Here is a 26,243-nt window from a genome sequence, read left to right as displayed (position 1 = left end):
TACCTGGCAAACTTGGTGGGCAATCAGGTGGAGGTTTCAGAGATTGGACTGAGGGCAGAGACAGCTGAGTGCGGCTGGGTGGTGTGGCGTGTGCAGGCAGAGACAGATCCTGGACAAAGGTCCCCACCCCGGAGTGGGTGTGTGCACTTTTCTTGCATGAACAACTGGTCTCCCACATAGACACGACCGGTGTCCTTGGACAAAAGTGGACAAATGACACCACTTCTGGTGCTGAACCCCATGCTGGGAGCTTGAGAAATGTCCTTTCTAATCCCCATAGCACCCTATGTTACATATGTGGAAACTGAGACTTAGGGAAGTGGAACTTAGTTGGGGGTGTAGGCGCATCTACATCTGCTTGGCCGCTCTCTCTCCCAATTATAACAGAAGTCAAAGAATGAAGGATTATGACCATATTAAAAGGATCCAGGAATTCCCAGGACACAGCTGCTGGGTGCCCTTGGACAAGCCACTTTGCTGGACCTCAGGGTTACTCATCCAGGTAATGAGGTTTCCAACTCCAGCCTGCCTGTTAGTGGAGAAAGTGGGGTGCTGGATGACAGAGAGCCTTGTGCAGTGATTTGAGGGGAAGAAGGCCTGTTCTCTTTGCTCCACCTGTAGCTCACTCTTCCCTCCCTTCTTCCCTTCCATGAACATTTTACCGGGCACCAAGCACCTGCACTGAAGCACAGACCTGGGCTGAGGGCTGTAGCTGAGAACGCCTGGCCTTAGGAGTTGCCTGGATTTGAGTTCCAGCCCTGTTGTTTATTGGCCGGTCCTTCCCACTGTGGGCCTCGGTTTCCTCATCTTGCCACTGTCCATCTCCTGCGTCATTGTGAGGATTAAGATTAAATGACACTGTGGAGGAGGAGTGTGTGCTCTGAATGACACTCTGCCTGCGCTCCTGCGGAGATCCAGCTTCCACAGGCAGAACTTCTGCCCTCAGAGCTCCAAGCCCAGTGCGTGCAGACGAAGCACGTCCCAGTCACTGTGGAGCTGTCATCCAGTCCACCCAGTGTTTCAGCTGAGGGCAGGTACACAGACAATGCTGGGGAGACCACTGGGGAAGGGGGAGAGGGCACAGCAAGGGGCCCATCTGGACTTGATCCCAGAACAGCGGAGACCCAAGACCAAGGCCACTTGGGGAATGTGCTTAAGGGTGTCTTGAGCACCCCAAGCCAGGATGTGGAGTGAGACTTTATTTGGCCAGCAGTGGGGAGCCATGGCTAGTTCTTGGGTGGGGGAGGTGGGGGCCAGGATGCTCCCCTCTGACGTGGGGGGAGCCTGGGAAACGGGAAAGCCACAGAGGAAGGCTTTGTTTATACTTTTTCAGGCCTGCTCCCAGGCGCTGGGGGAGTCTGAGCACCATGGAGACCACCTCCAGCACAGCTGGGTATATGGGGCTGGGGAAGGACTGGGAGGCTTTCCAGGGAGCTCCATTGGGAGGCACCCTCCTGGGGCCTGGGAGGCGTCTGCCCAGGGCCTGGGAGGCAGCTGGCATCTTGCAACCCTGCGATTAGTAGGCAGAGGAGCTGGATGGTGGTGTCGGGGGGGTGGTGCTGATCGCTGCAGCTGGTTCCTGGGTGCTGTCTCTGCCTCCCACTGCCCCAGAGGGGTGCCAGGGTGGCTGGTGGACTCCCAGGCAATCAGGGAATTGGGGTCTTAGGAGGGGATGCAGAGCATATGGAAAGACAGAAAAATACTACTAATGGTAAAATCGTGTTCTTGAATGTGGGTTTGGACAACCCGGTTGCCATTGTCATTTTACAGATTGGGAAGCGAAAGCCCAGAGAGGGGCAGGAGCTTGCCAAAAGACACACAGCCAATCATAAAGCAGCTGGGGCTAGACCCCAGGCTTGTCTGGAGGACAGGCGTGTAGGGCTCACTGCTGGACATGGATTTCAAAGCAGAGACCCCTAGGCACCGCCACCTGGTAAGAGTCAGACTGGGCAAAACACCTTGGCTGGACAGCGAGGGTGTGCCAAACCTTCAGAGGACAGATTTCTGGCCTCACGCTGCAGGGGGAGGAGAGCCTGGGTGGGGCTTTCTGGCCTGGCTGGTTCTCCAGCCCTGGCACTGCTGCCCTGGGCTGCTGTGGCTTTTGGCATCTGACCATCTGCCGTGAGAGACTTCTTAGCTGACCGGCAGAGACCTGTCTATGACTGGTCCTGCACATACTGCAGTGGGGCTGTAGCTTGAGGGGTGGTTCTGGCATCAGCCTTCTACCATACCATCCATCCATGCATCCATCTGTCCATCCACCCAGAAACCCCCACCCAGGCTCTCCTCCCTCCGCATCCTTCCCTCTTTTAAAAATGCCACTAGGCCAAGGCCACTGTGCTGGCTGCTAGAAGGATTTTCTGCTTTCCAGGAGCATCTGGTGGGCGGGAGAAGCAGACAAACACACAGCCCACTAACACTCTTAAGAATGAACCAAGTAGGTTGAGCTCTGAAGGGCTGGTGGGACTGTGGTGGGGGAGGGGCAATTCTGGGTGGCAGGCAGTTCGGCATGGCAGGACTTGCAGGGTCTATGAAGTGGAGGGGGTGGGGTGTGCATAATGAGAAGCATGGGCTCAGTCTCAGACCGCCTGACCTGGAATGCTAGCTAGCAACACCACTAACCAGCCACGTGGCCTCGGGACAGTTACTTGTTCCCTCTGAGCCTCTGCAACCTTGCTGGTAAGTGGGATGATGGTGGGACTGTCTGCCTCAAAGGGTTGTGAAGCACATGTTAACTGTTCTTGGCAGTCACCCCATGGTGACAAGGAGCTTGTAGGAGCTCTGAGTCTGTGAGTGATACGTGTACTTGGCCTGATTGCATGTCACATTGACTTAAGGCAAGCGCTTCCCCTATCATTCACTCAGTTTCTCACCCATTCAAGGAGAGACTGGACTAGGCTGGAGGAAAACCACTCAGAGACCTCCAGGGGCCAGGCAGTAATGTAAATGAGGTGGATGCAGGGTAAGGCTGCAGGGAGTGGTGCGGAGCATGGCCCATTACAGGGAGCCTGCCTCTCAGCCCAGCAGCTATAGCCACATGGAAGTGTGAACCCAGCACGGTCCGAGGTGCTGATTTCTCAAGAGAAGGAAACCCATACTTTTATGAGAAAACTTCCCATTCCTAACAATGTGTTAAATAGTTTTGAGAGCATCATGTGAGCCAAAGCTGATGCTTCTGTTGGCAGATGCTGCCACCATGATCTCTGGGACGGCAGGCTCGCAAGGGCTGTGAGCAGGGAGGTAGGGTGCATTCCAGGCCCAGAGAATCTTCCAGCCCCATGTCTGTGGCTGTGGCTCCCCTCCCAAGGCTTCCGTTTTCCCTTGGAGTTGGAGGTGGGAAGCCAGGCCCTCCCTTGCTGACATTCTCTGGAGCAGTCCCACCCAGCGACAGGGGCTGTAATGGGGCCCTGCTAAACACTATCTCACCAGAGGTGCCAGGGAGTCTGGGGGAACCCGCCGTGCTGGAGGGTCTGCTCTGTGTCTGGGAATGGCAGGTCTGCCCGGGGGCCTGGGGAAGCGGCTCTCAGGACTGTTGTCAGTGAGGGCCTGGCTCCAGGCTCCTGGGGGGTCAAAGGGCATCTCTTTCAGCCTCTTCTGGGGCCAACTTCCTGTTTGGGATAAAAAACAGAAAGACTTCTGGCAGGAAATGGTCCTTTTCCCGTAGCCCCTTTTCCACTGGCCCTGGCTTGCTGGGAAAGATCCATGGGAGGATCCTTCTGGCTGGATCTCACCTGCCCCACTTCATCCCCTGGGGAGCCCAGGAGGGGACTTGGGGCCTCTCTGCCATGACAGCAAAACCCCCCTCAGCAGCATCTCACCACACCGTCATGTGGCAATAGGGGAACTGTTCAGTGCCTGTATTTATTACCCCTAGTTGGACTCCTGGGCCTGCCTCTACCCAAGTCTCAGCCCCTAGGGCTCAGCACTGCAGCCTCAGTGGTCCCTCAGACTGGGCCACAAGAGAGGAAGTGAGTGAGTGCAGCTCCCCACCCTCAGCAGGGAGCCCCTTTATCAAGTGAATTTCATTCTCTTTGGTGCTAGGCTCCTGTTCAGAGTCCCAGCTGCTCCTTGCACACCTCTGAACACAGGGAATTCACCACCTTATGCATTCTAACAGAAAGCAGGCCCTGGTCCCCCGGTCCTGAGAATTCATCTAAAGCATCTCATCAAGGGCAGGTGGCTCAAATGTGACCTCAGCTTGCAAAGGCTCAAAAATTATGCTATTGTGTTTTTAATAACTGTTTCTACCAGATTGAAGAAATCTGTTGGTTACAGAAGGATTAGAAATTAAATATCAAAAACAAAGTTAAAATTACCTGTAATTTCACTACCTAGAGCAGGGTTAGGGGGAAGATAAAAGTATTTATTATTTATTGTGTTTATACCTACCTCTGGACAGACTATCACTAGCCTGAACTTCACTGCTTGCAGAACTCAGCAGGCAGATCCTCCTCTCCAGGGCATACCTTCAAGTATTCAATAATAACTAACCTTTATGGAGCTCCAGATGGACTCATCTAATTCTCATTGATGGCTCTAAAAGACGGTTAATTTATAGATGGAGAAACTGAGGCTCAGAGAGGGTAAGTAACTTCCCCAAGGATGCACAAGCAATAAGGAGCAGATCTGAATCCATCTGGTACCAGAATTGAAGTCTCCTCTTCTCCAGATTAGACGTGCACCATGCCTTCTCCTTCCCCTCAGTAGGGCTGGATTCCAGACTATTCAGCACCGCAGATGATCATTCATTCCTTCTTTCTCACAATCATCATTTATTAAGTCACTTCACAGTCCTGAGCTCAGGTTTGGTGCCAGGTACAGGCTGGTGATGTCCCCACACCGCCTGCCCAGATCTGCCACACTCTCAGGCCTCTGCCCTGAGAACCTGAGCTCCATTTATTACAAAAGACTGGGTTTATCACAATGCACTATGAACAGATCCTGCCTAAGGTAGCCTGGGCTGGGGCCCCAACAGCTCTCCCTTGACATCTGCTGCTCTCTGCATGAAGGTCCTGGGTAGGGAGGGGTGCCGAGATTGGGCCTTAGAGTGGTCCTGTGTTTATATGGGTCCAAGGACCAATGCATATATATAAAATATACATATAAAACATAGGCCACAGCTTCCCTTTCACGGGGCATCAGCAGGGTGGGACCACTGACACATACCCTGGGAGAGAAGGAAGTCATTGCAGCAGGGAGTGGAGTCTGCTCCCAGAGTGAGCACAGGCAGCTGCACCAGTCCAGCGCCTGCGGGCCTGTGGCTGCAGGCCAGTCCTGCCCAGCCCTGGGAGCTCTAGGCCACCTGGATCTGCAGGTCCTCATCCTCATCCAGGTCGCTGGCTCCATCTCCAGCCTCCTCGGTGCCAAAGCGAGCACTGCGGATCTTCCCGAAGAGGGGGACATTCTGCTGTTGCCTGCGGAGCCTGTGGGGTGCCATGACAGGGGGGCAGAGCGGGAGCCTCCTCAGCTGGTGCTGACAGCAGCTAAGCCTACCCCCTGCCGGGTGACTTTTACACACATTACCTCTTCTCACATCCTCCTTCCAGAAGGCCCTGAAATGGAGGAGGTGGTACTGTCACTCCCCACTTTACAGACAAGGAGACCAAGGCACAAAGCAGTTGTATAATTTGCCTGAAGTCCCATAAGCAGCAGGGAGTGGGGCTGGGCCCTGAGTGGGGTGCTGGCTCTGGAGTGGGCAGGGGGCCCTTGAAGATGAGAGGCAGTTGCTTAAAGTCATGCTGCCAGCATTCGAACCCAAGCCAGGCTCCAAAGACCCTTGACAGAGAGCTTGGGGTGGATGGGTCTGAGTCCCCTCTGTCCCCAGGGTCAGTGTGAAAGCGCTCTGCCCTACTTCTTCCCCACATTAAAATTCCTAAGGCCAAAATTTACGAGGTAAACTTGGCCTCTAAGAAGAGCTGGTAGAGGAAATGCCCATCCCCCTGCAGAGTGGCTGCTGGCTGCATCTTACTGGAAGGCATGAATTATTAACAGGGCGGGGAGGGGCACAGACGGGGCCTCCATTACTGTGCTGTGATTTAGTGAGCTGTCCCCGGAACATTAAAGCACAAAAAGTTGGAAAATAAAATGAGGCAGCGGTCCTGGCGGCCCTGCCCTCCCCACTGGAAGCACTTGAGAGGCTGGGCAGAGTCTGCCTGCCCATGTTGGGAGTTTATGGTTCCCAAGAATGTGGCCCAGACTGCAGGAAAGCTCCAGCGCGCAAGGCACCCTTTTGAGGAGTGTGTGCTGCAGGCATGGAGTGGGCAGAGCAGGTCAGGCACTGAGTCTGACTTGGACTCCCATCTGGGCCCCTGTTCAACTCTATGGGTATCAGCCCAGGCAGGTGGGGAAACTGAGTCTGGGTCAGCCATGTCACACAGCTGTCATGTCTGGCTCCACTGTCTACACTCTTAGGTGCAGGCACATGGCACATGGTAGCACATAGCACACATTCAGCAAAATGGGCTCAGACGGCAGATGGCCAGGAGGCGACCTGGCCTGACCACATTCCGGCTGTGTGGCCATGGAAGGACTTCTGCTCTGTGCCTCAGTTTCCTCATCTGACAGCCCCCTAGAAAAGATATATTTCCCTTCCCCTCTCTCACAGGAGCATGATTCTGGGGGCACAGTATCTGACCCAGGTACAACCCCCCCGACCTCCCACCTGCTGCCCCAGGGGCAGCAGCTGACAGTTTCTCAGCCCTTGCAGATTTTTATAAGGCTTCATAAGCTCATACAATTCTCACAGCCTCCATGAGATAAGAACTCTTACTGTCTCTGTTATACAGATAAGAAAACCCTGACACAGACAAGTTAAGTAAGTGGCCCAAGACCACATAGCTGCTAAATGCAGAGCCCCACTACCCAGGCAGTCTGGCTCCAGAGCTCAGGCTCCCTCTGTTCTGTGAAATCAGAGGAGGCAGGTAAGGGCCTGGCTAGGGCCTGGCACAGGAAGTCAGTCAGCGCCATGATTATGATACCCCTGCAGCGGGGGCTTGTGAAGCAGGGAGGGGCTTGGACCCCAAGGTCTTTGTCCCCTTATGGCTCTGGGTGAAAGCAGGGAGAGCGTGTGATTCACAGAGTGCCAGGATGGGGAGGGGTACAGCAGAGGGATGCAGAGTGTGCTGGGAGCGATCCTCCCTCCCTGAGACTGCCTGTCCTGTCTGCCACTGAGGGGCTTGGGTCTGCCGTCAGGGCCAGGGCTCCTCCGTGTTCCCTGCCCTCCAGTCCCTCCGAGCCTGGCTGGCCTGGGGTCACCCCAGCCTGGAGACCTGGGGGCTTCTTGTTCTAATCAGTGACTCCCCAGACCCCTGGGCCCCACTTGCTGCCCCACCTTGGACCTGACCTCTTTAGCCACTCTTCTGGCCCTCTCACCACCTGCCCACACAGGGGACAATTCCAGAGCTGACAGCTGGTCTCACTTCCTGCACTCCCTTCCCCAGCTTCCTGGCCCTGGCCCTTCCTGCCTGGAGGGGACAGGATTCTGGCCCCAGGGTGCCAGGATCTCCTCCTTCTCTGTCTTCCCCTCTAGCTAGAGTTTGGGGCTCCAACATGATTGGGAAGTTTCCCTCGGCTGTAGGTCTTTCTGCCCTGTTTCTGTGCCCTGGCCTGGAATCCACCCCCCTGGAACCTGGTCCTCCCACCAGGGCCCACCTGGACTGCAGGTGTTCCAGCTGCACTTGCAGGTTCTCGCTCTGCTCCGTCTGCTCGTCCAGCGACCGCTGCAGCTTGCGTGCCTGGTTGTGGGCCTCGTCCAGCTGGGGGTGAGCAGGGACACAAGCATGGGGGGAGCAGGCGGTCACCTTGGGCTGGGCCAGGCCATCTGCCATTCCTCTGTGGGAATGTGCTTCCTGTAGAGCAACCCTGGAAGCTCCTTTAAGGCCTAGACCAAGGGCCCCCTCCTCTAGGGAAGCTCCCCTTTTGCCCCTCTCCATTGCTAGTGTCCTTCCTTTCCAAATTTACCCATTCTCCAATGCCCCAAGCTACTGACCCATCCATCAACCCACTGAGTCATCTATGTCAATCTTTCCACCTGCCCATGCATCCATGGAAATACCTTTTACCCATGGAGATAGCCACCTACCTAGTCACTATTTGTTAATCTGTTCAGCTGCCCATTCACCCTGTTCATGTACCTTCTACACTACAGACACATGTATCTTCCCATCTACCCACCCTTCTGTCCCTCTTTCCCTCTCTCTCCATTTATCCTTCCACCCACTGGTCCAGTCGGCTGTTTTTCCATCTTTCCCCTGTTCACTCAGTGATCCACCTTTCCATAATCCACACACTCATCCATCATCCATCTACCCATCTGTCCAGCCGATCACCAATCAGAGATCTGTTGTTACCTCTCATCCATCCATCCATCCATCCTCCCATCCATCAGTCCACCTCTTCCCTCAGCCGTCTGTTCACCCATCATGCAGTCATTCTTCTGTCCATTTAAGCACCTACACAGCCAATGACTCATCCACCCATCAATTGGCTCAACCACTCATAAGTGTGTCTGTCCATTTTTCTTCCTACTCTACTACACGCACACCTACCTACCACTCATCCGTTGCCCACCCACTCCACACTGGGCACCTCCCAAGAGTCAGGCATGTGACAGGCGCTGTGGACTTAGCGGCCACTCCTACTCCAGCTGAGGCCGGAAGGTAGCCTCCTGGGCCCCAGCAGGGCCTCACCTCATCCTCAGCCTGGGCCAGCTCCTTCTTGAGCTCCTCCACCCGCAGCCGCAGCTTCTTCACCTCTGCCTCATGCTGTTCTACCCGCCGGTTGGCATGCGTCAACTCTGCCACCTTCTCCTGGAACTGTTTCTTCAGCTTGCCATGCACATGCTTCAGGTCTGCTAGCTCCTGCAGGGGAGCACCAAGGGGAATGGGCTGAGGGTCAGAGGGTGCCAGGCCAGGGGGTCCCTGGGGCCAGGCAGTTCTAGGGCCCTGGTGCCCCTTCTCTCCAGATCTCTCCACCTGCCATCTGAAACACCACCACCAGACGTTTGGTTGGGCAGCTGGAGGCTAGAGGTGCCATCTGGTGAGGTGGGAGGTGAGGGGAGAGCACTGGGTGGGGGGGACTCAGAGCCTCCACTTTGGACACATAACTTTGGGGTGCCAATAGAAATGGCATGATGTCCAGCAGGCCCCTGGAGCTGTCAGGTCTTCTGCAGAGGGATGAAGTCTGGAGTCTTTGGTGTATAAATGCCATTTAAAGCCCTGGGTCTGGGGAGAAGCTCAGCTGGGGAGTCAGGGAAAGAGATCAGAAGCCAGAAATCTGGGAAGAAGATGAGCAGCCAGGGAAGTAGTTGCCCACTTCTGAGCTCTGTGGTCTCTTCAAGCCTCAGTTTTCACTTTTGGAAGACAGGGCTAGGCCAAGGGTGTCTTGACACCATCCTCTTCGTTCCATCTCTACCAACCTCAGCCGGGTCCAGCCCCCATCATCTCTTGCTGCCCCAGGGAACAGGGACAGACTCCCTAGTGGCCTCCTCCCACACAGCAGCCAGTGAGTGCTGCAACTGCCACCTGCTCACACCCACCTCCTACTCTTCCAAGGGGGCCCCCAGCAGCTGCCTTACCTCCTACTATGTCCCCTTGCCCACTCCCCTCCAGTCACAATGGACTCCTGGGTTCCTCCAAAACTCCATGTCTGTGTCACTGTGGGACATTTACTCATGTTATTTCCCAATCATTTCACCACTAGCTAACATCTGCTTTTCCTTAAGACCTCAGCTCAAATGTCACTGACTCGGGGAAGCCATCCCAGGACCCTGGCCCTAAGTCAGGTCCCCTGGTCTTCCCCCTCCCGCCAGCAGTCATGGGTGTGGGGATCAGTGTGCGTGCTGATGGAGAAGACAATGTGTGCACCTTCTGAGCCATCAGCTCCACGAGGGGAGGTCACATCCAGCTTGTCTGCTCACTGCTGTGTCCTCAGCACCTAGAACACAGCCTCTGCAGTCAGTGCTCAATAAACACTTGCTGGGTAAATAAAAAGGCTGTTGAGAGGATTAAGTGGTATAATAGACAGAAGCACTGGCACAGAGCTGGGACCACAGTAGGTGCTCAATAAATGGAGGTACAGTGATTATCACTGAGCCTGGCCCAGAGCCAGGAGCAGCAGCTTCCAGGGCGGCCAACACTCCCATCCTTAATTGTTACTTGGGGTCCCTGGCCCCCTGGGGGCTGGAGCAGACACAGCAGGTCCCCTGACCAGACGGGGAGGTGGGGTTGCCCCACCTTGTTCTTCTCGAAGAGTGCAGCCTGGCTGGCCCGCAGGTCGCAGTCCAGGGCGCTGGCTGTCTGCCTCCGCCTCCGGGCCAGCGCCTCCTCCAGGTCCCCAACCTGCACTCGGAGCTTCTTGTTCTCCCGCTCCAGGCCCAGCTTCTCTGTCTCCAGCCGCTCACGGCGACCCCACTCAGCTGCGTTCTCTGCCTGCAGCCGTTCCATCTGCAGCAGGACAGGACAGGATGAGGGCTCCAGAGGGAGACGGCATGGAAGGGCCTGAGTTGGATGCTGCCTCTTCCCCTCCCCCATGGCCATTTTTGGCTCCAGGAAGCAGGTCCAGCTGCAGTGGCTATAATTAACCTGGGCTTATTTCACGACGTGCAGGATGTGAGGGTGTTTCTGGTCTATGTGTGGGAGACGCCTGCTCTCTGCAAACTGGAGTACCCTCGGGGTGTGGCTGGTCCCCCCCTTAGTGCAAGAGCCTGGTTCCTGCCCTCCTCCAAGTGACCAGCTGATGGAGGCAGGGCCCTGGTACCCCAAGCCCCAGACCCTCCCGGTGGCCTCACCTCACCCCTCAGTTCAGCCATCTTCCTGTCCATACTGGACCGTGCACCCAGCTCGTCCTCCAGGTCTTCAGACATGCGGCCCAACTCGTCCTGGTGGGCCTCCTTCAGGATGCTGAGCTGCATGATACAGCACAGCCTAGTTACGTGAGCACCACCCGGGAGTATCCCGGAACCAGCTCTGGGGGATGGGTGCTGGTGCAGGAGTGCTCAGCAAGGAGCCTGAGTGAAGCCCAAATGGGCCACCAGGGTATCCAGAACGGATCCTAAATCTGACTACTTCTGCCACTTTCAACATCTCACCTCCTACCTCATTCCCACCTAGCCTCCCAGCATCTGCCCTTGGCCCCCTGTCATCCTATTCCCCACAACAGTAGCCCAGAGAGAGCTTTTAAAAAACACATCCAATCATATACTCATCAGAGTTAAGATAAAGGCTGACCCCTCCTTATGGTATCAAGAACCCTGCACGGTTGGGCCCCTGCCCATCTATCTCCCCACAGCCTCATCTCCCATCTCTGTTTGCTTAGTTCCCTCCAGGTATGGCGGCCTCCTTTCTAGTTCTTAAGCACACGAAGTTCTGGTCTACAGGATTCATGAACACATGGTTCCCTTTGCCCATTACACTTTCCAGGTATTTTGCAGGACTGACTTCTCATTCTCAGGCCATGGCCTAAATGCTCCCTCCCTGGGGAGGCCTCTCCTATCCTCTCTGCCTAGAGAGGGTGCCCCTCTCCTCTCCATCCCACTCCCCACTAGAATGGGAACTCGCTCATCTGTCCACTTCTGGGGCCCTGTGTGGTCTCGGCACAGTGTAGCCCTCAGTGTGCACTGGCTGGATGCATTCAGGGGATATGAACAGGGGTCTGCATGTGGGTGTGGGGTTAGCCACATCAGAATAGCCTGACATGCTTTAACATAGCACCATTTCCCTATTGTACAGCAGGGAAAACCAACAAACTACCGCTTGGTGCAATGACATTGATGAACCTTAAGCACATAATGCTGAGTGAAAAGAAGCCAGACATAAAAGAGAATCTTACCTGCTAAACAGAACATTTGTGTTTTACTCACTTTTCTGCAAATGATCATACTTCACAATATGAAAAGATTAAAAAGGCAGATTCCTGGATTTAACCCCCAAAGGTGTTGACTCAGGAGGGTGAGAGTGGGATCTGGGAATCTATATTAGTGGAGATTCCCTAAGAGATTCTGCCCTAAGGTCAGTCTTGTTCCCTTCCAGGACAGAGTTTCAGGCTCTGAGGTCTGTGATCTACCTTCTGGAAATGCAGACTATCCAGCTTTCTCTGGGTGGCCGCGCCCCCTAGTGGCCAAGGGGGCCTGCAGGGGAGGCAGTAATGGTTCCCTAGCCTGACTCCTTGCCCTGACTCCCCAGAGTGCGGTAGTAGAACCCCCTCTCTTCCAGCTGGAGCCTGTTTCCCCATTTATAAGATAGGGATATCAGGACTCATCCTCCTTGACTGCCATGAGGCTCAATGAGGTCTCACAAACTATAGACACCCAATGAATGCTACATCCAGACTCTTCCCTTCATCCTGGTCTGCAAAGGCCAGTGAGATTTAACTCCCCTTGCAGTCTCATCTATTACTTGCTATCCTCCAGCCACATTGGCTTCTGTTTCCTGCACACGCTAGGCTTGTTCTGGCCTCAGGACCTTTGCATTTGTTGTGTCTTCTGCCAGGAATTCTGCCCCAAATCTTTTTGAGGATGCTCCTTCTAACCCCTTTAGGTCTTGCCTCAAATGTCACCTTAGAGAGGCCTTTTCTGACCCACCACTTAAGAGACCTATCTCTCTTAGTTCTGACTGCTTCATAGCTTATGACTTTATTTACTGTCCAAACCTGCACAGGAGGCAGTAATGGCTACCCAGCCTGACCCCTTGCCCTGAGTCCCCAGAGTGGACTCAAACCCTCTAGAAGAGGGGCTCCTGAAGGCAGGGACATTGCCTGTCCCAGCACCAGAACCATGAATAGCAACTGGCCAGTGCTTGCCAAGGAATGAATGAATTCCCTTCTTTCTTCCATTCCCATGGTGAAATCCAACAGCACAATGATGCTTCCTCCAGCCAGCCCCCCAGTCTCCAAGACTCACTTGCTTGAGCATCTCCTGCTTGGTCTTGCTCAGCTCCTCATACTTGATCTTCCACTGGCTGAGCTCCCCCTCCAGCTTTTCAATGTTCCTGCTCAGTGCTAGTTTATCCCTGGGGAGGGGAAAAAGAGAGGCAGACATGGGGATGAGCCTTTCGGGGCCCTCTGCTCAGAGTGCTTCTGTGCAGTCTGCACCTGTGGTGCCCACGTCCAAAGTCCTTGCGTTGTCATTCAAGGCACCCCACACTGGGGCAAGCACCCCAGTTTTGTATTTCTTCTGGAGCTGTACCTGCTCATGTTGTGGGGAGGTAACGAGGTCTCCAGGGTACTGCCCATTGCTGGGCACGAGCCTCCCTTTCTCTGGGCCCCAGGCTCAGCTGCCAAATATGACCCCTGTTCCTGTCTCATATCCTGTGGGTCCCTGTAAAGCTTGGCTTGAACACATGATTTTGCATTTAGAAAAGCTGGAAAACACCATCCAGTGACTCTTGGGTGGAAAGGTCCCCTCTTACCAGCGTCACTGGGTGGGTCTCCCAGGATCTCCACTCTGCACTCCGTCCAGAACATGAATGAGGCGCTGTGGAGAATCCTGGCCCTGGTACAAGAGCTGTGCTTATCACACCCCAGCAAGCTGCACTTCTTGAGCCTGCCTGCTGGTCTCCCTTTCTGAGACTCTAACACCACGTGCCTCTCACATGGGGTTCTCAGAGGAGACAAGGCCACCCTCGAGGAGGCATGATAGAAATCTGTGGGGGCATTTTTGGTTGTCATGATAACGGAGTCATTTAGTGGGCGGGGACATGCCCAGGACATCCTGCCCATCCAGGAATTGTCCTGCACCCCGTGTAATGCAGGCATGTCCCCTTGGACATCCCTAGGGGTGAAAATGATCCGAGCCTAGAACCTCACTCTGATTCCCATATAAACAGAAAGCACCTTGGGTGCTAACATAGTTTTCCAGGAGCAGACTCACTGTGTAAGTTGAGGGAAGACTGCACTTTGCTTTGTTCGCTTGGGAAATCTCGTCACCACAGCAAGACCACTTGTGTATGCTGTCAACTCTGTACACCTACCCTGCTGCTTTTCTAGTTGTGCTGGGAGGTGATTTACATGACAATACACAGAAAGCTCCAGCACAGTGCCTTGAGTACTACACAGTATTCGGAGTACGTGCTACATAGCTGTCCCCGTTAGCATCACTATCCCTCCATATAAAGGTGCCAGATCATGATTGCTTCATTATTCTTTCTAGTGGAGCATGTCCAGGTCATGATACACATATTTTATTAAAAACTGTTTTTCTTTCATTTCTACTTTGTATTTCAGTGAGTAAAACAGGTTGACTTCTGTTTGTTTGTTTTGCTTAAACAGACATTTACTGTCTCACAACCCTGGAGGCCAGAAGTCCAAGATCAAGGTGTTAGCAGGGCTGGCTACCTCTGAGGGCTGGGAGAGAGAATCTGTTCCCAGCTCTCCCCTAGCCTCTCTGTGGGTGACTGGCCATTGGTGGCACTCCTTGGCTTAGAGAAGCATCACCCTGATCTCTGCCTTCATCTTCACAAAGCATTATGTTGATCAAAAAAAAATTATGTGTGTAGATAGTTATACTGTCTATGTATTTAATTTTTGGACAGAAAAAGGGGGTGTTACACAATATTCACTACAATCAGGCTTGGGCCCTAAGCAAGGTCACGGGTGACCTCCAAGCTCTAAATCCACTGGTCAGTGCTCAGTCCTCTTCCTGCTGGACCAGCTGATCACTGCCTCCTCTGAGAGGCAGTTTTTTTCTCCCCCTTTCCCTGCTTCTTCACGGGCTGCCTTCTGTCTCCTTTGCTGCTTCCCTTCCCTTCTAACCGCTTTGTAAATGTGGGGCTCCATCCTCTGACTTCCTCTCCACCTACCCCAGCTCATGGTTTTCAGCACCACCTCTGCGCTGTTACCTCCAGCCCAGACCTGTCACATGAACTCCACACTCATTATTCATATACCTGTCATCTCAAACTCAACCTGTCCAAAACCAAATTCTCAGCGACCACTCCTCAACCTCCCTGCCCCTCCTGCCCTGCTTTTTACCTTTGCCCATGGCACTCTCTCCCCACCAGAACATAAGCTCCATGAAGGCAGGGATTTGGGGTCTTACTTATGGCTGTATTCTCACTGCCAAGCGTACTGTCTGACCCAGAGCAGATGCCCAATATGCGGTATTTGAATTAACAGAAACAACTTGCATTGGGTCCTTGGGTACAGCACCAGTGCTCTAAAGTTCCAATATGCAGCCTAAAGAGTACCATCAGCCTTCGGTGAGTCTCATGTTCTCTGACACCGACTGTTACGCTCTGAGGGTGCTCTGGCATGGCGTGGCCCACCCGCCTGGCCCCTTCCTGCCTCAGGGACTCACTCTCGCTCCTTGAGCAGCACCTTCTGGGACTCATCCAGCCGTAGTCTCAGGGCAGTCAGTTTGGATGCATCTTCCTCAATGGTGGCTGTGTCCTCCCAGGGCAGCCGGCTGCGCTCCTGGCGGCCCAAGCTGCCCCGTGGGCCCCCAGCCCCCATGCTGCGGGCCTCCCAGCATCCCTCAGGTGCCTCTGGTCTGCTCTTTAGCAGGCTCTCCACTAGCTCCAACTCCTGTGGGGAACAAGATGGAGGCTGGGACAGTGGCTGCTGAGCCCTCACACTCTTGGCCTTCCTCATGGCTTCTCCCAGGCGCTGGATCGGGATCAGCCTGCTGGGCAACCCTGGGCAAGTCACACAGCCCTTCAGGGCTACAGTCCTCTTCTGTAGTCTGCCTCTGCATCCCTGGAGAAGGAGGGACACACCGGCCTCTGGGCCTTCCCCTTCACCTCCCAGATCTGCATTGTCAGCCACCAATTTTCTTCCAGGAAATACTGGAAAATTTCCCAGCACAGGTGGTGAGCTCCCTGTCATTGGAATTGTGCAATCATATATTAGGCCATGGGTATGAATAAATAAAGAAGTTGGGATTCTGACAATGGATAAGAAATAGATTCCCTCAAAAAGAGTTCTGACTTTAAGATCCCATTTTTCAGGTGCAAACACTAAGGCATTGGGAGATAAGTGGTATGGTAAAAGAGGCCCAGTAGGGTGGCCCCTGTGCACAGAAACCAGCTCCCAGACAGGAAATGATGAGGGCTTATTAACTCAATGCCAAGTCTCCCTCCTCCCCTCCAGCCTCCTCTTCCCCTCTGTCCCTTCAGCCTGCCCCTGCCCACCCCCAAGGCCTGCCTCTGACCACAAACCTGAGACCCCATAGCCTCTGTTCCAGCCTGGCTTCCTCTAGGGCCCTTCCAGAAGGATGTGGGCAAGCCCCTTCCCTGTCTAACCCTCAGTTTCCCTATCTGGACTGGGACAGTGGCCCTGAGATGCCCCGAGCAGAGATTCTACTCCTGTATCTCAGACTGTCTCACTGGGGGCCTTGGACGCCACCTGTTCCAAAGCCCCATTTCACAAATGGGGAAAGGAAGGAAAAGGATTTCTGGATCACAGAGCACATTAGATGCTGGCCTGGAGAGCAAATTCAGACTGTAGTTCCGGTGCAGTACCTCCCACTGCTGCACCTGCCACTTCCTGGACTGTCACTGACAACCAGAACAAGGAAAGCACATTGCCTGCCACACAGAAGAGCAAAGAAAGTCACCTCCACACCCCAGGCAGGCCTAGGGAAGAGGGGACTTCAGCCACTAGGGGGCAGAAGTGCCCACTATAGCCTACAAGGGTGGAGGAGGCTTGGTAAGGTTAGTGGGTGGGAGGGGGCAGCCTAGAATTTTAAATGGAGGAACTGGCCCATCTGAAATGGATCTGGGAACAACCTGAGCCTGGACTCTACCTCTAGATGGCCTGCTGGCGACAGGCCTGCTCACCACACCCACTGTTAATGCTCCAGTCGAACTGATTATTACTATGGACTCTGGAGTTCACCTCCGTTCAACTACTCAGCAACTCTACTGACCAGCAGGGAGCCACTGGTATTTAACCTCTGTGCCTCAGTGTCCTAGTCCCTAAAGCAAACACCTCAGGGGCTGCTGACCACACAGCACACCTGCAGAGCTTAGCCCTCCAGTAGGCACACACTGAATGATGGAAGCTGTTACTATTGCTGTTGCACAGGCAGCTTCCATGCCTAGAATGTCTTCCTGCACTTTTCACAACTAATTCCTCTGCTTCCTGGTAGTCTCAGCTTATATGGGACCTCTTCCAGGAAAGCTGCTGTGAAGCCCCATCCCCAAAGCCTGGATCAGGGGCCTCCTCTGGGCTCCCAGTGCCCTGACAAGACCCCACCCCTCAGCTTTGATTGATAAGGGTTTTAACAGTTTCCCCCTCTTGCAAATTCAAGTTGAACTAATGAAGGGCTTCAGTTCTGCTATTAATGCATGCCTTTAGGCAAGTTCTGCTGACTACTTGAGTGTGGAAGTGGAGGGACCACCAGAACTCGGGACTGTCGGCCGTGGGGGTCTCCAGAAGGGAAGTGACTTCGGGGCCCCGCGGGGCAGAGCCTGACTCTGAAGACTGAAACTTCTTGGGTGACCAAGCCCTCATTATCCCTGCGGGCCCCGCTGCCTCCACTTCAGCGCAGGCCCATCAGCCCCTCCCACTTCTAGAGCAGCGCTAAGGCCCCGCCCAGCAGCCCCTCCCTTGCCGAGCACCTGGCTGCCCTGAGGCCTCTCCGACCCGACGTCGCGCACCGGCTCGTGCTCCCGCTCTGGCTCAGTCTCGGGACCATCGGACGTCCTATCGGTGGATCCTCGCGCGCCCCGCAGCCGCGCCAGCTCTCGGCCCCGCGCCTCGCACTCGCCCTGCACCTCCTGGCGCTCGCGCCGCGCGCCCGCCAGCTCCTTGGTGAGCGCGTCGAGACGCTGGCGCAGCTGGCGCACCTCCTCACGCGCGCGGTTGCGCTCGGCGCGCACCTTGCTCCACTTCTCGCGCCAGTTGGCAGTGCAGTCCGACCACCAGCGCATGGTCTTCTCCATTTGCGCAGCCCGCGCCCGCGCCTCCTCCAGCTCCCGCAGCCGCAGCTCCTCGCGGCTCTCCCAGTCCCCGTCCGCCAGTAGCGCGGGCGGCGGGGGCAGCGACAGCGGGGGCGGCGGCCCTGGGGAGGGCGTGCCGCTGGGCGGGGTGGGCGGCAGCGAGTCGGCCGGGCCCATGCACTCCGGCGACGGGCTGCCCAGGATTGTCAGGAGGCTGCCCTTGGACAGCTGCGGGGACTCGGCCAGCCGGGGGCTCGGCCCGTGGCTCATGGTGCCGCTGCGCGGGGGGGCGGGCAGCCCCTCGGCCCTGGGTTCAGACTCGCGGCTGAACTCAGGGGTGGCGCGGGAGACGCGTGCTGGAAGTGATACCACTGAGCATGATGGCCACCACTACCCACTTCTCTCCCAGCCGCCGGGTGGGGACTGTCTCCTCAGACCTGTGGGAGAACACAACCGTTATCAGGCTGTGGAGGCCATCCACAGATGATAACCGTAAGATCAGCCCGGCGACGGGAGTGACCCGCAGAGGGAACAGCATGGGCAAAGGCAAGAGGAGAGAAAGCGGCCTGCTCCAGGAGAGCACTAGGGAGGCTGCAGTGGTGAGCGACGGCCTGCAACCATTTCCTCACCGCTGGTCTCCGGCATCCCCTTTCCAGTCCCTTCACCCTGCAGCAACGGCAGCTGATCTGAAACTCTGATCTGCTGTCCTGGACTGAACGGGGTACGACACTCCCCATCTCCACCCAGAACGCAGCAGGCTTGTGCTGCCCCTGCTGATGGTCCCCTCCCTGCCTCTTCCACTAGACTTTAATCCTTAAAATTTATCTGAGATGTCGCTTCCTCCTAGAATTCCTCTAGCACCACGTCAGGCCAGGTGGCTAGCCCTGGCCCTGGCCCATGTCACTATAGCTTATCATCACTATGCTAACCAGCCTTGCTGTACCTTATTTCTATGTCCTTGTATGCTCCCCATCCTCACCCCAGACTGTGAGTTTGCTGAGAGCAGCGACTGCTGGCTCCTGGCCACTGTTTCAGTCCCAACATATGATGACAATGACAGTGACATTTGTGGAGGACCAACTACAGGCCAGGTACCATGCCCAGGGCCTGCTGTGAACTATCTCCTCTCAACAGACTCAAGGGAAATGATCACCATTTACCAAAGAGGAAAAGGAGGCTCAGCAAGGTCAAAGCCCCAGAGTTCATGCAGATACACTATCTAGAGCTCAGATGCGAACATGGGTGCCTGGTGGTGTGATGGAAACAGCCGTACAGTGGGTGTGTGGTGCAGAGAGGTATTTCACCGGTGGGCTCTGCTACTCATGGGCCATAGTCCCTAAGAGAGGTGATACATGTCCCTCTCTGTCCCTAACCTGCCACCCACCCTCTCCCTCCACTGCGGTCTTGTGCTGACCATCAGCTGCAGCCCCTCCTGTCATCACGCCCTCCCTTCCCCATTCTGCTGCGCCTGTCCCAGAGAGCCTCACCTTGGCCCCTGAGGCCCTGCCCTTATGGCCATCCCTTCCTTTTCTAAGAGACTGACCATTGCTGTGCTTGTGGGACTCTCAGCACCATGGGAAAGTGGTGCCTCACAGTGGCTGGTCCCTACGTTGCCTGGCCAACCCCCTGTGCCCCCTCTTCAGCCTCCTCCAGCCTCTAACCCCCCCCAGATTGGCACTCCCTTCCTGTCCTGCCCCAAGCCCCTTGTCCTTGCCCCTAAGAGGATAGAGGGGCTCTCCCTCCTTGGGTCAAAGGAGGTTTTTGACCCTGCAGTTTCTCCCATCCCTGCCAATGACGCCCTTTCCCAGGGGGCCTCACCCCTGCTGGAGTCTCTGCTGGCATGTTCCTCTCACCAACTCCCTTTCCCCTCTTCCCCCGCTTCCAGGGCCCATCAAGTGGTCCACATTTGCTGTCTCCATTCTGTCTACCTCCCTTGCTTTCTCTCATCAGCTATGCCAGACTGGCTTCCAGCCCCGCTGCCCTAGCACTGGGCAGTCTCAGCCCTCGCCAGTGTGCCCTCTCTAGCTCTGGGCACCATTCATCCTGCCTGCTTTCTTGATCACTCCCTTCCGGAACACCACACTCTCCGGGTTTTCCTTCTACTCCCTGGATGACCCCCATCACCTCCCAGGGGGCACACTGGGCTGTCCCTTGATGGTGTCACCTAGTCCTGGGCCTCCTTCTCTCTTTGTCCCCACCTGAGTCTTCTTGCCATGTCCTCAGTAACCCTGAATATCTCTCCCTCCAGCCCTGGCTGCCCTCCAGAAGCTCCTGCACCTCTACCTGGATGTCCCTCAGACAACTCAGACTCAGCCTGTCAAAATGGAACTCACCTTCTCCCTCCCCCACAGCCAGCTTCTCCCCCTGGATGCCCCTTTGGCAGAAGAGAATTTCCTCGCTCCTTCACATTGTGGGGGACATTCTGGAATCTGTCTCCTCCCTGCAGCCTGCCATCTCCACATCCTGCCAGTCTGTCCGCCACCCATCACATATACCTATCCACTTTCTTCCTACCCTGCCACTAACCGGTCAAGGCACCACCATCATCTCCCACCTGGGTGACTGTAGCCACCACCCTTCCTGTCCAAGCTCCCCACCCACCCACTTAAAATCCATTTTTAACAGCAGCAGCCAGAGTAGGTTTTTAAAAATTCAAACCTAATCGTGCCAGGGGCACACTCTTTGTTATTACCGGTAGCTGTGACCTCTCTCTCACTAGTGTCAATTCCAAGCTCACCCATCTCCCCAAATTCTTCCATCCCAAAAGGAGCTACAGCTCACTGATCCCACTGTCCCCACTGTCCATGCCATCCCTCCTCCCCTTGCCCAGCTCCTGTTCGCAGGTCCTAATCTCACCCTTGGAGACGCCCTTAGTGACCTAGCCTCCTCCCCTGTTCCTGTCTCCAGGCAATGCCAGCGCTGGTCACTTCCACTGCTCCGCCTGCTCTTGCTTTCACCTGTACAATCAGGCATTGCAGGTTGTGCATCACCACGTGGACCAGTGTTGGTTTGAATTTGTGACCATTAGCGTCTCGGTTCCTCATTGCTGCTCAGTGATCCTCCTATATTCTTTGTCCCTCTGCTGTTTGCTTCTTGTCTGTCTGCCTTCACCAGGCATCAGCTCTAGGCCCAGTTCTCTCACCAGCTTTATGTAAGCCACTGCCCCTTTCTAGGCCTCAGCTTCTTCACCTGTAGGGGTGAGGGAGTCCAGTTCTTCTTGATTCATCTAGACACTTGTTTTTAAAAGGCAGTTTCTGGACCCCACTTCCCCCAGAGGGTCATGTTCAGTACGTATGCGGCTGGGAATTTGCATTTTAATAGTCCAAGTTTGGGACATTGGAGTATTTGGTGATGCCTTGTCACCACCCATTGTTCCATACACACAAACTCATATGTCTCAACTCCAATACACCTGCACAAAGTTATGCACCCAGACTGAGCCTTGTAGATCCAATTTCTGGTTTCCCATATGCCACCGACTCCCTGAGGGATCCCTGGCAGGCTGAGGGCCTTCTCTGTGTCTCAGTCTCTGCCTGCACAATGAGAAGGCTTGCTTCAATGGCATGTGTATTCACAGACATTTTTGCCCACCTAGATACATTTGTAGACACACACACAATCCTTGACACATAAAACAGATACAGAGACATGGGCAGGCACATGGATGCTCTGAGACACACCCATGTGCAGACACAACTACACGGATGCACAGACACTCACCTGTAGGGATAGTCACAGACTCACCTGTAGACATATACATGCCAACACATAGATGGATACACCCAGACACGTGCAAAGATACTCATCTCTAAGACAAGTAGATGCCCACACACAAACTTGCAAATGTACACTCACACTCCTTCTCTTTCCATTTTCCTGGTCCAGCTCCATATGGAGAAGCTCTTGGAAAAGAAAAACAATGTGAGAGCCTGTGGGGGAGGGGAGGAGGCAGGAAATCCCAGTGCCAGTCTGGCAGCCCTGCCAGAACTGTGCTGGGAATGAGGGGTGTTGAGGAGGTCCTGGGGTCTGGTCCCAGTCTGATAGGCCCTTCCTGCAGGTCCTGAACTGAAAGGGTGGCAGGGAGGGGGCCACAGCCACTTCCTCTCTGAGAGCTGCCACGCCTGGCATGGGGCTTGGCAGGGAGGGGGCAGCCTACTCCTTCCAGGAATCCCAAGCCTGTCGTGCAGGCACAGGGCGGGCACCACCCAGGCCCCTAATGGCTTCCAGGTGCCCACACTAAAGGCAGGGGTGGGCTCCAGACTTAACTACTGTTCCCCTTCCAGCAGCCAGCCCGGTCCCTTCTGGGGACTGGAGGAGGAGGGTGGGGAGCAGTGGGGACAGAGGAGCTCTGAACAGTCCTCCTGCTGGTCCAGGGTCCCATGGAGTGTGTGTGCAGGGTGGGTCCCACGGTTGATTTTCTGGAGAAACCCAACCCCAGTTCACCAGGGACCCTGCACACCCACATAGATGCAAGGGCAGCCAGACCTTTCCTAGCAACGCCTTCCCTCACCCCCACCCCATTCACATAGCACAGCCTTGGGGACACACACTCACGCAGCCCTGGTAATGTACACACTCACCGAGAATCAGATGTAACACAGAGGGTTGGCTTGCAGTTAGAGAGAGAGGCTCCAGCTACCCTGCCTGCCCCTTCCCCACCAGAGTGTGCGTATATATGCGTGGGGGGGTGGTTTCCTGATCCTCCCAGGGTGTCACCCCCCATCCAAGGAACAGATCAAGGAGGGACCAGCCACCACAGGCCCCAGGGAGCCTTCCCCACCTCACCCTTCCTTCTCTGGCCCCCCACCAGCCAGACAGGTCTATTCCTGCTCTAGCCCTCGGGATTTCTGCTCAGGCTGTTCCCCCTACTTAGAATACCCCCTTCAGAGTCTGAACACCCCCACCCATCCTTCAAGCTCAGTTCTACCACCTCCAGGAAATGCTTTGATCTCCCCTGCCCCACCCCCTACCTAGGGAGCACAGCCCTATAACCTTCCACAGCCAGATCTGGCCAGCAGCAGAGGCTCTCCCCTCAACCCAGAAGGGACAGACAGTTGTGCCACCCAGAGCTTCTAGGACAGGCCCTGCATACAAGGTTTGTTTAAAATTGGCTGGTGGGGAGTACAAGGATAAACCGTGACCTTTTGTCCCCTTATCTGGGCAGCATGTTTGAGGGGGACTCAAAGCTCCTGAACCCCAGCGCCACAGCCATCTTCACTGCCCCAGGCAGCTGCTGGCCCACTCTAGGACAGAAACAAGAATGTTTTGATCTGATACTTACTTCAGGCTAGGCCCTTATCAACCTTGTCCGCAAAAGTGATCAGCAGTTCCTACTGCTCATGGACCTGTCTGGAATGTCTCTCTCTCTCTTTCCCCATCAGCAAACTCCTACACATACTTCAAGACCCACCCTTGGCTTCCCTTCCTCTGGGAAGCCATCGCTGACCTTCTACACATATTATAGTGCTCCCAAAGCAATGGCACCTCTCTGTTCTTTAGTAATGGTCACACTGTGAAGTCCACAAGGGCATCTTGGTCTCACTGGCTGTCAGCACTGGGCCCAGCATACACCAGGTGCTGTATAAATGCTACTAGGGCTGATGGATGGAAGATGAAAAGTTAGGGGTCCCTTTGTGACCAGGAAGGCTGAGCCATCCCAGGGATCAAGAGTCACTTTGTGGCCAGGCTCCCAGATGGGCAGATGTCTGAGCCTGTCTGTGGCCAGGTCAGAGACAGAGGTCATTTCATGGTCAGGGGTCAGACCTTTTACTCAGGAAGCCTAATGGGTCCACAGGGGGACAACTTTGTTTTGTCCCCAGCAGGTTTAGATGACACTCAATATCCTCCACTGAGAGGAGTGAGCAATGCTGAGGCTGAATGGGGGCCAGCTGAGGGGGTTAGGGGTTGCCCAGTGGCCCAACTCTTTCCCCCAGCGCAGAAACCAACTATGTCTTCCCAGAACCTTTCAGGGGGGCTCTGGGGTTGGCCCAGCTCACAGCCCTGGCTGTGGGCAGGGAGCAGAGCCCAGCAGGAAACCGCAGAGGACAGCCTGATTGGATAAATGCAGGGTCCAAGGCTGGTCAGCCCACAAACTACGGGCACCTGTCCCTCTGACCCGCTTCTGGGCTCCAGTCATTAAACCTCCAGGACAGGTCTGAGAGGGTGAGAGGAGGGGGCCAAGCTGGGCCCTAGGGCAGGCAGCCCACGCCCCCCTATCTCAGACCAAGGAGCCACAAAGCTAGATCAGAGTAGAACTCCTTTCTTTACAAATGGGCCAACTGAAGCTCAGAGGAGCAGCTACTTGCCCACAGCCTCATAGAAGGCCAGCAGCAAAGTGGGAGGGAGCGTTGTGTGTGGGGTGCTGGAATGCTAGGATTGGATGCCTCCCCTCCTGGGTCATGTGTATCTGAGGGGCACAACGCCCTGGGAGCACCTATGCATGCAATCCTCAAGCACCAGACCAAGTAGCAAAGCATAGCTGGTATGGGAGGGGGTGGGAGCCTTTCACGGGGCAGGACCCCAGCCCTGGGCCTTTCAACAAGTCCTTGAATTATTCAGTCTTGAACAGCACAAATCCCACTAAGTCCCAGCTTTGCATTGGCATGCTGTGTGATGTCTGAAACTCCCTGACCTCTCTGAACCTGTTTCCTTTACCTGTACAATGACAAGATGCACTAACAAGATTCCTAAAAGCTCTGTCCAACTGGTGGGCAGACCTTGTGCCAATGTGAACCAATTCAACCCGGACACACAACTCGCACTTAAGATAACAGAAGCAGAAACCCCACGGAGGGAATGGGCTTGCCAGATACCACCCGTTGCCTCCACCAGAACGGTGGGGCAACTGAGGCCCACCCCCTTCTCGCAATGAGCCACCGTTCCACCTGCCCCAACTCTTGCCAGAAATTCGCTTCTGCCTTCCCACGACCAAGCGTCGCCTTAAGTCTTCACTTCTGTCCCCGTCCCCACCGCCACCCCCAGCCTCCCGGGTCCCGCAAGCCGTCCCCCTCCCCCTAGTGGCGGGCGGTGGGCGGCGAGCGGAAGGCGGACGGGGCTCCCGACTTGGTGCAGCGCGGTCCCGCCCATCCCACAGCTCGGCCCCCATTGGCAGCCGCCGAGGGCCTGGGGCAGGGGTGCTGTGCTCCGATTCGTCGGCGTCGCCTGTCCATCCCGCACTCGCGGTGGTGACTACGTTGGGTCCCCCGGGAGAGTTTCAAATCCGCCCCCGCCCGTCGCCCCCCTCCCGTCCGGCCCCGGGCCGCTGCATTCCGAAGGCGGCCTTGCCCTCCCCTCCCCCGGCAGCCCCTCGGCACCCGAGGCCCCGGGCTCCAGGAGGTGGGGGAGCCCGGGGAGGAAGCTAGGAAGTTCTCTCTGAGTTTGGGGGCTGCTGCGGACGCGGGAGCCTCTGCTGCTCCCCTCTCATCCAGCACGCCCCCTAACGTAACCCTTTTCCTCCCGCCGAAGGCTAGCGGCCTGGAGAGAGTCTCCGGGACACGGTGGCTCTCCGTCCCCTGCACTGCAGCTCCCGCTCACCTCGGCCGCGGTCCCGCGGACTCCGGACGTCCGACCCGCCGCGGCTGGGCGGAGCGGGCACGGGGCTTGCTGCGGTCGCCGCCGAGAGGGCCGAGGGAGGGCCGCGGAGTCTCCTCCTCCTCCCGTCCCGGGGGAGGGGAGGGAGAGGAGACGGCGGGCGGGGGCGCTTGGCCCCCCCCCCCCCCGGCAAGCTGCGGTCCGGCAACGACCCCGGCCCGCCGAGTTGCCGGGGTAGGGGCACCAGCCGGACTTTGGGGCGAGGGGCACGGGTTGGGGTGGCTGATTCTACTAGAGACCAGGCCGAACCCGGGCGGAGGCCCCACCCCTGCTTGGGGCCGAGGGTGGGGGGACGGAAGGCAGGGTCAGGGGGCCTAGCGGGCCTCGTCTTTCCCGCCTCAGGTTTCCCGAGCGCCAACGAGGTACTAGGCGCTACAGAAGTTGGCACTGCCTGTTTCGGGCTCAGCACGTGGAGGAGCGTGCTTTCCAACTGTTCATTTTGTTACCTACATTCTGCCAAGTGCAACTCTGCCACCGACTGGCCGTGGAGCATCGAGTCTCCGCCCTTCACCGGGCCTCAGTTTCCCCTTTGTTCGCCCCCGTTTGCACCCAGTGGCAGTGGGGCTTGTTCCTCCCTCGGGAGTAGGATGTCTGACGTTTTGCCCAGAGAATGGGCAGTGGACGCTGGGATGGCCTCTCCTCACCACATCCTGAACGCTGGGAGGCCCACTGAGGCAAACCCATCCAAAAAAGAACCAGAAATACACAGAGATAGGGGGAGGAGACGGTCTTTATCTTGAAAAGAAACAAAGTGATGAAGATAAATTAGTTTTAACCTAT

General features: G+C 55.9%; 1 protein-coding gene across 3 annotated transcripts; it reads right to left on the bottom strand.

Annotated features, from left to right (window-relative positions):
- Positions 1-4,733: 4,733 nt before the first annotated feature.
- Positions 4,734-25,637, bottom strand: CCDC102A (coiled-coil domain containing 102A). Of its 3 annotated transcripts, XM_057492922.1 has the most exons (10): positions 25,407-25,633; positions 21,729-21,775; positions 17,553-18,310; positions 15,290-15,516; positions 12,896-13,004; positions 10,787-10,903; positions 10,233-10,442; positions 8,688-8,858; positions 7,651-7,754; positions 4,735-5,423 (listed from the first exon to the last, which is right to left on the bottom strand). In XM_057492922.1, the coding sequence occupies exons 3-10, from the start codon at positions 18,141-18,143 to the stop codon at positions 5,294-5,296; spliced, it is 1,659 nt and encodes a 552-aa protein (XP_057348905.1). In that variant the 5' UTR covers positions 18,144-18,310; positions 21,729-21,775; positions 25,407-25,633; the 3' UTR covers positions 4,735-5,293. The 3 variants fall into 3 exon arrangements, with proteins under 3 accessions (XP_057348906.1, XP_057348905.1, XP_036737000.1); XM_036881105.2 differs by lacking the exon at positions 21,729-21,775; XM_057492923.1 differs by lacking the exons at positions 10,787-10,903; positions 21,729-21,775 and having other exon boundaries at positions 4,734-5,423; positions 25,407-25,637.
- Between the last annotated feature and the right edge of the window lie 606 nt (positions 25,638-26,243).

Source organism: Manis pentadactyla, chromosome 15 (genome assembly GCF_030020395.1).
Source record: "Manis pentadactyla isolate mManPen7 chromosome 15, mManPen7.hap1, whole genome shotgun sequence".
NCBI lineage: Eukaryota > Metazoa > Chordata > Mammalia > Pholidota > Manidae > Manis > Manis pentadactyla.
Note: the sequence above shows the minus strand (reverse complement) of the source record. Positions and strands in the feature narration are given on the sequence as shown.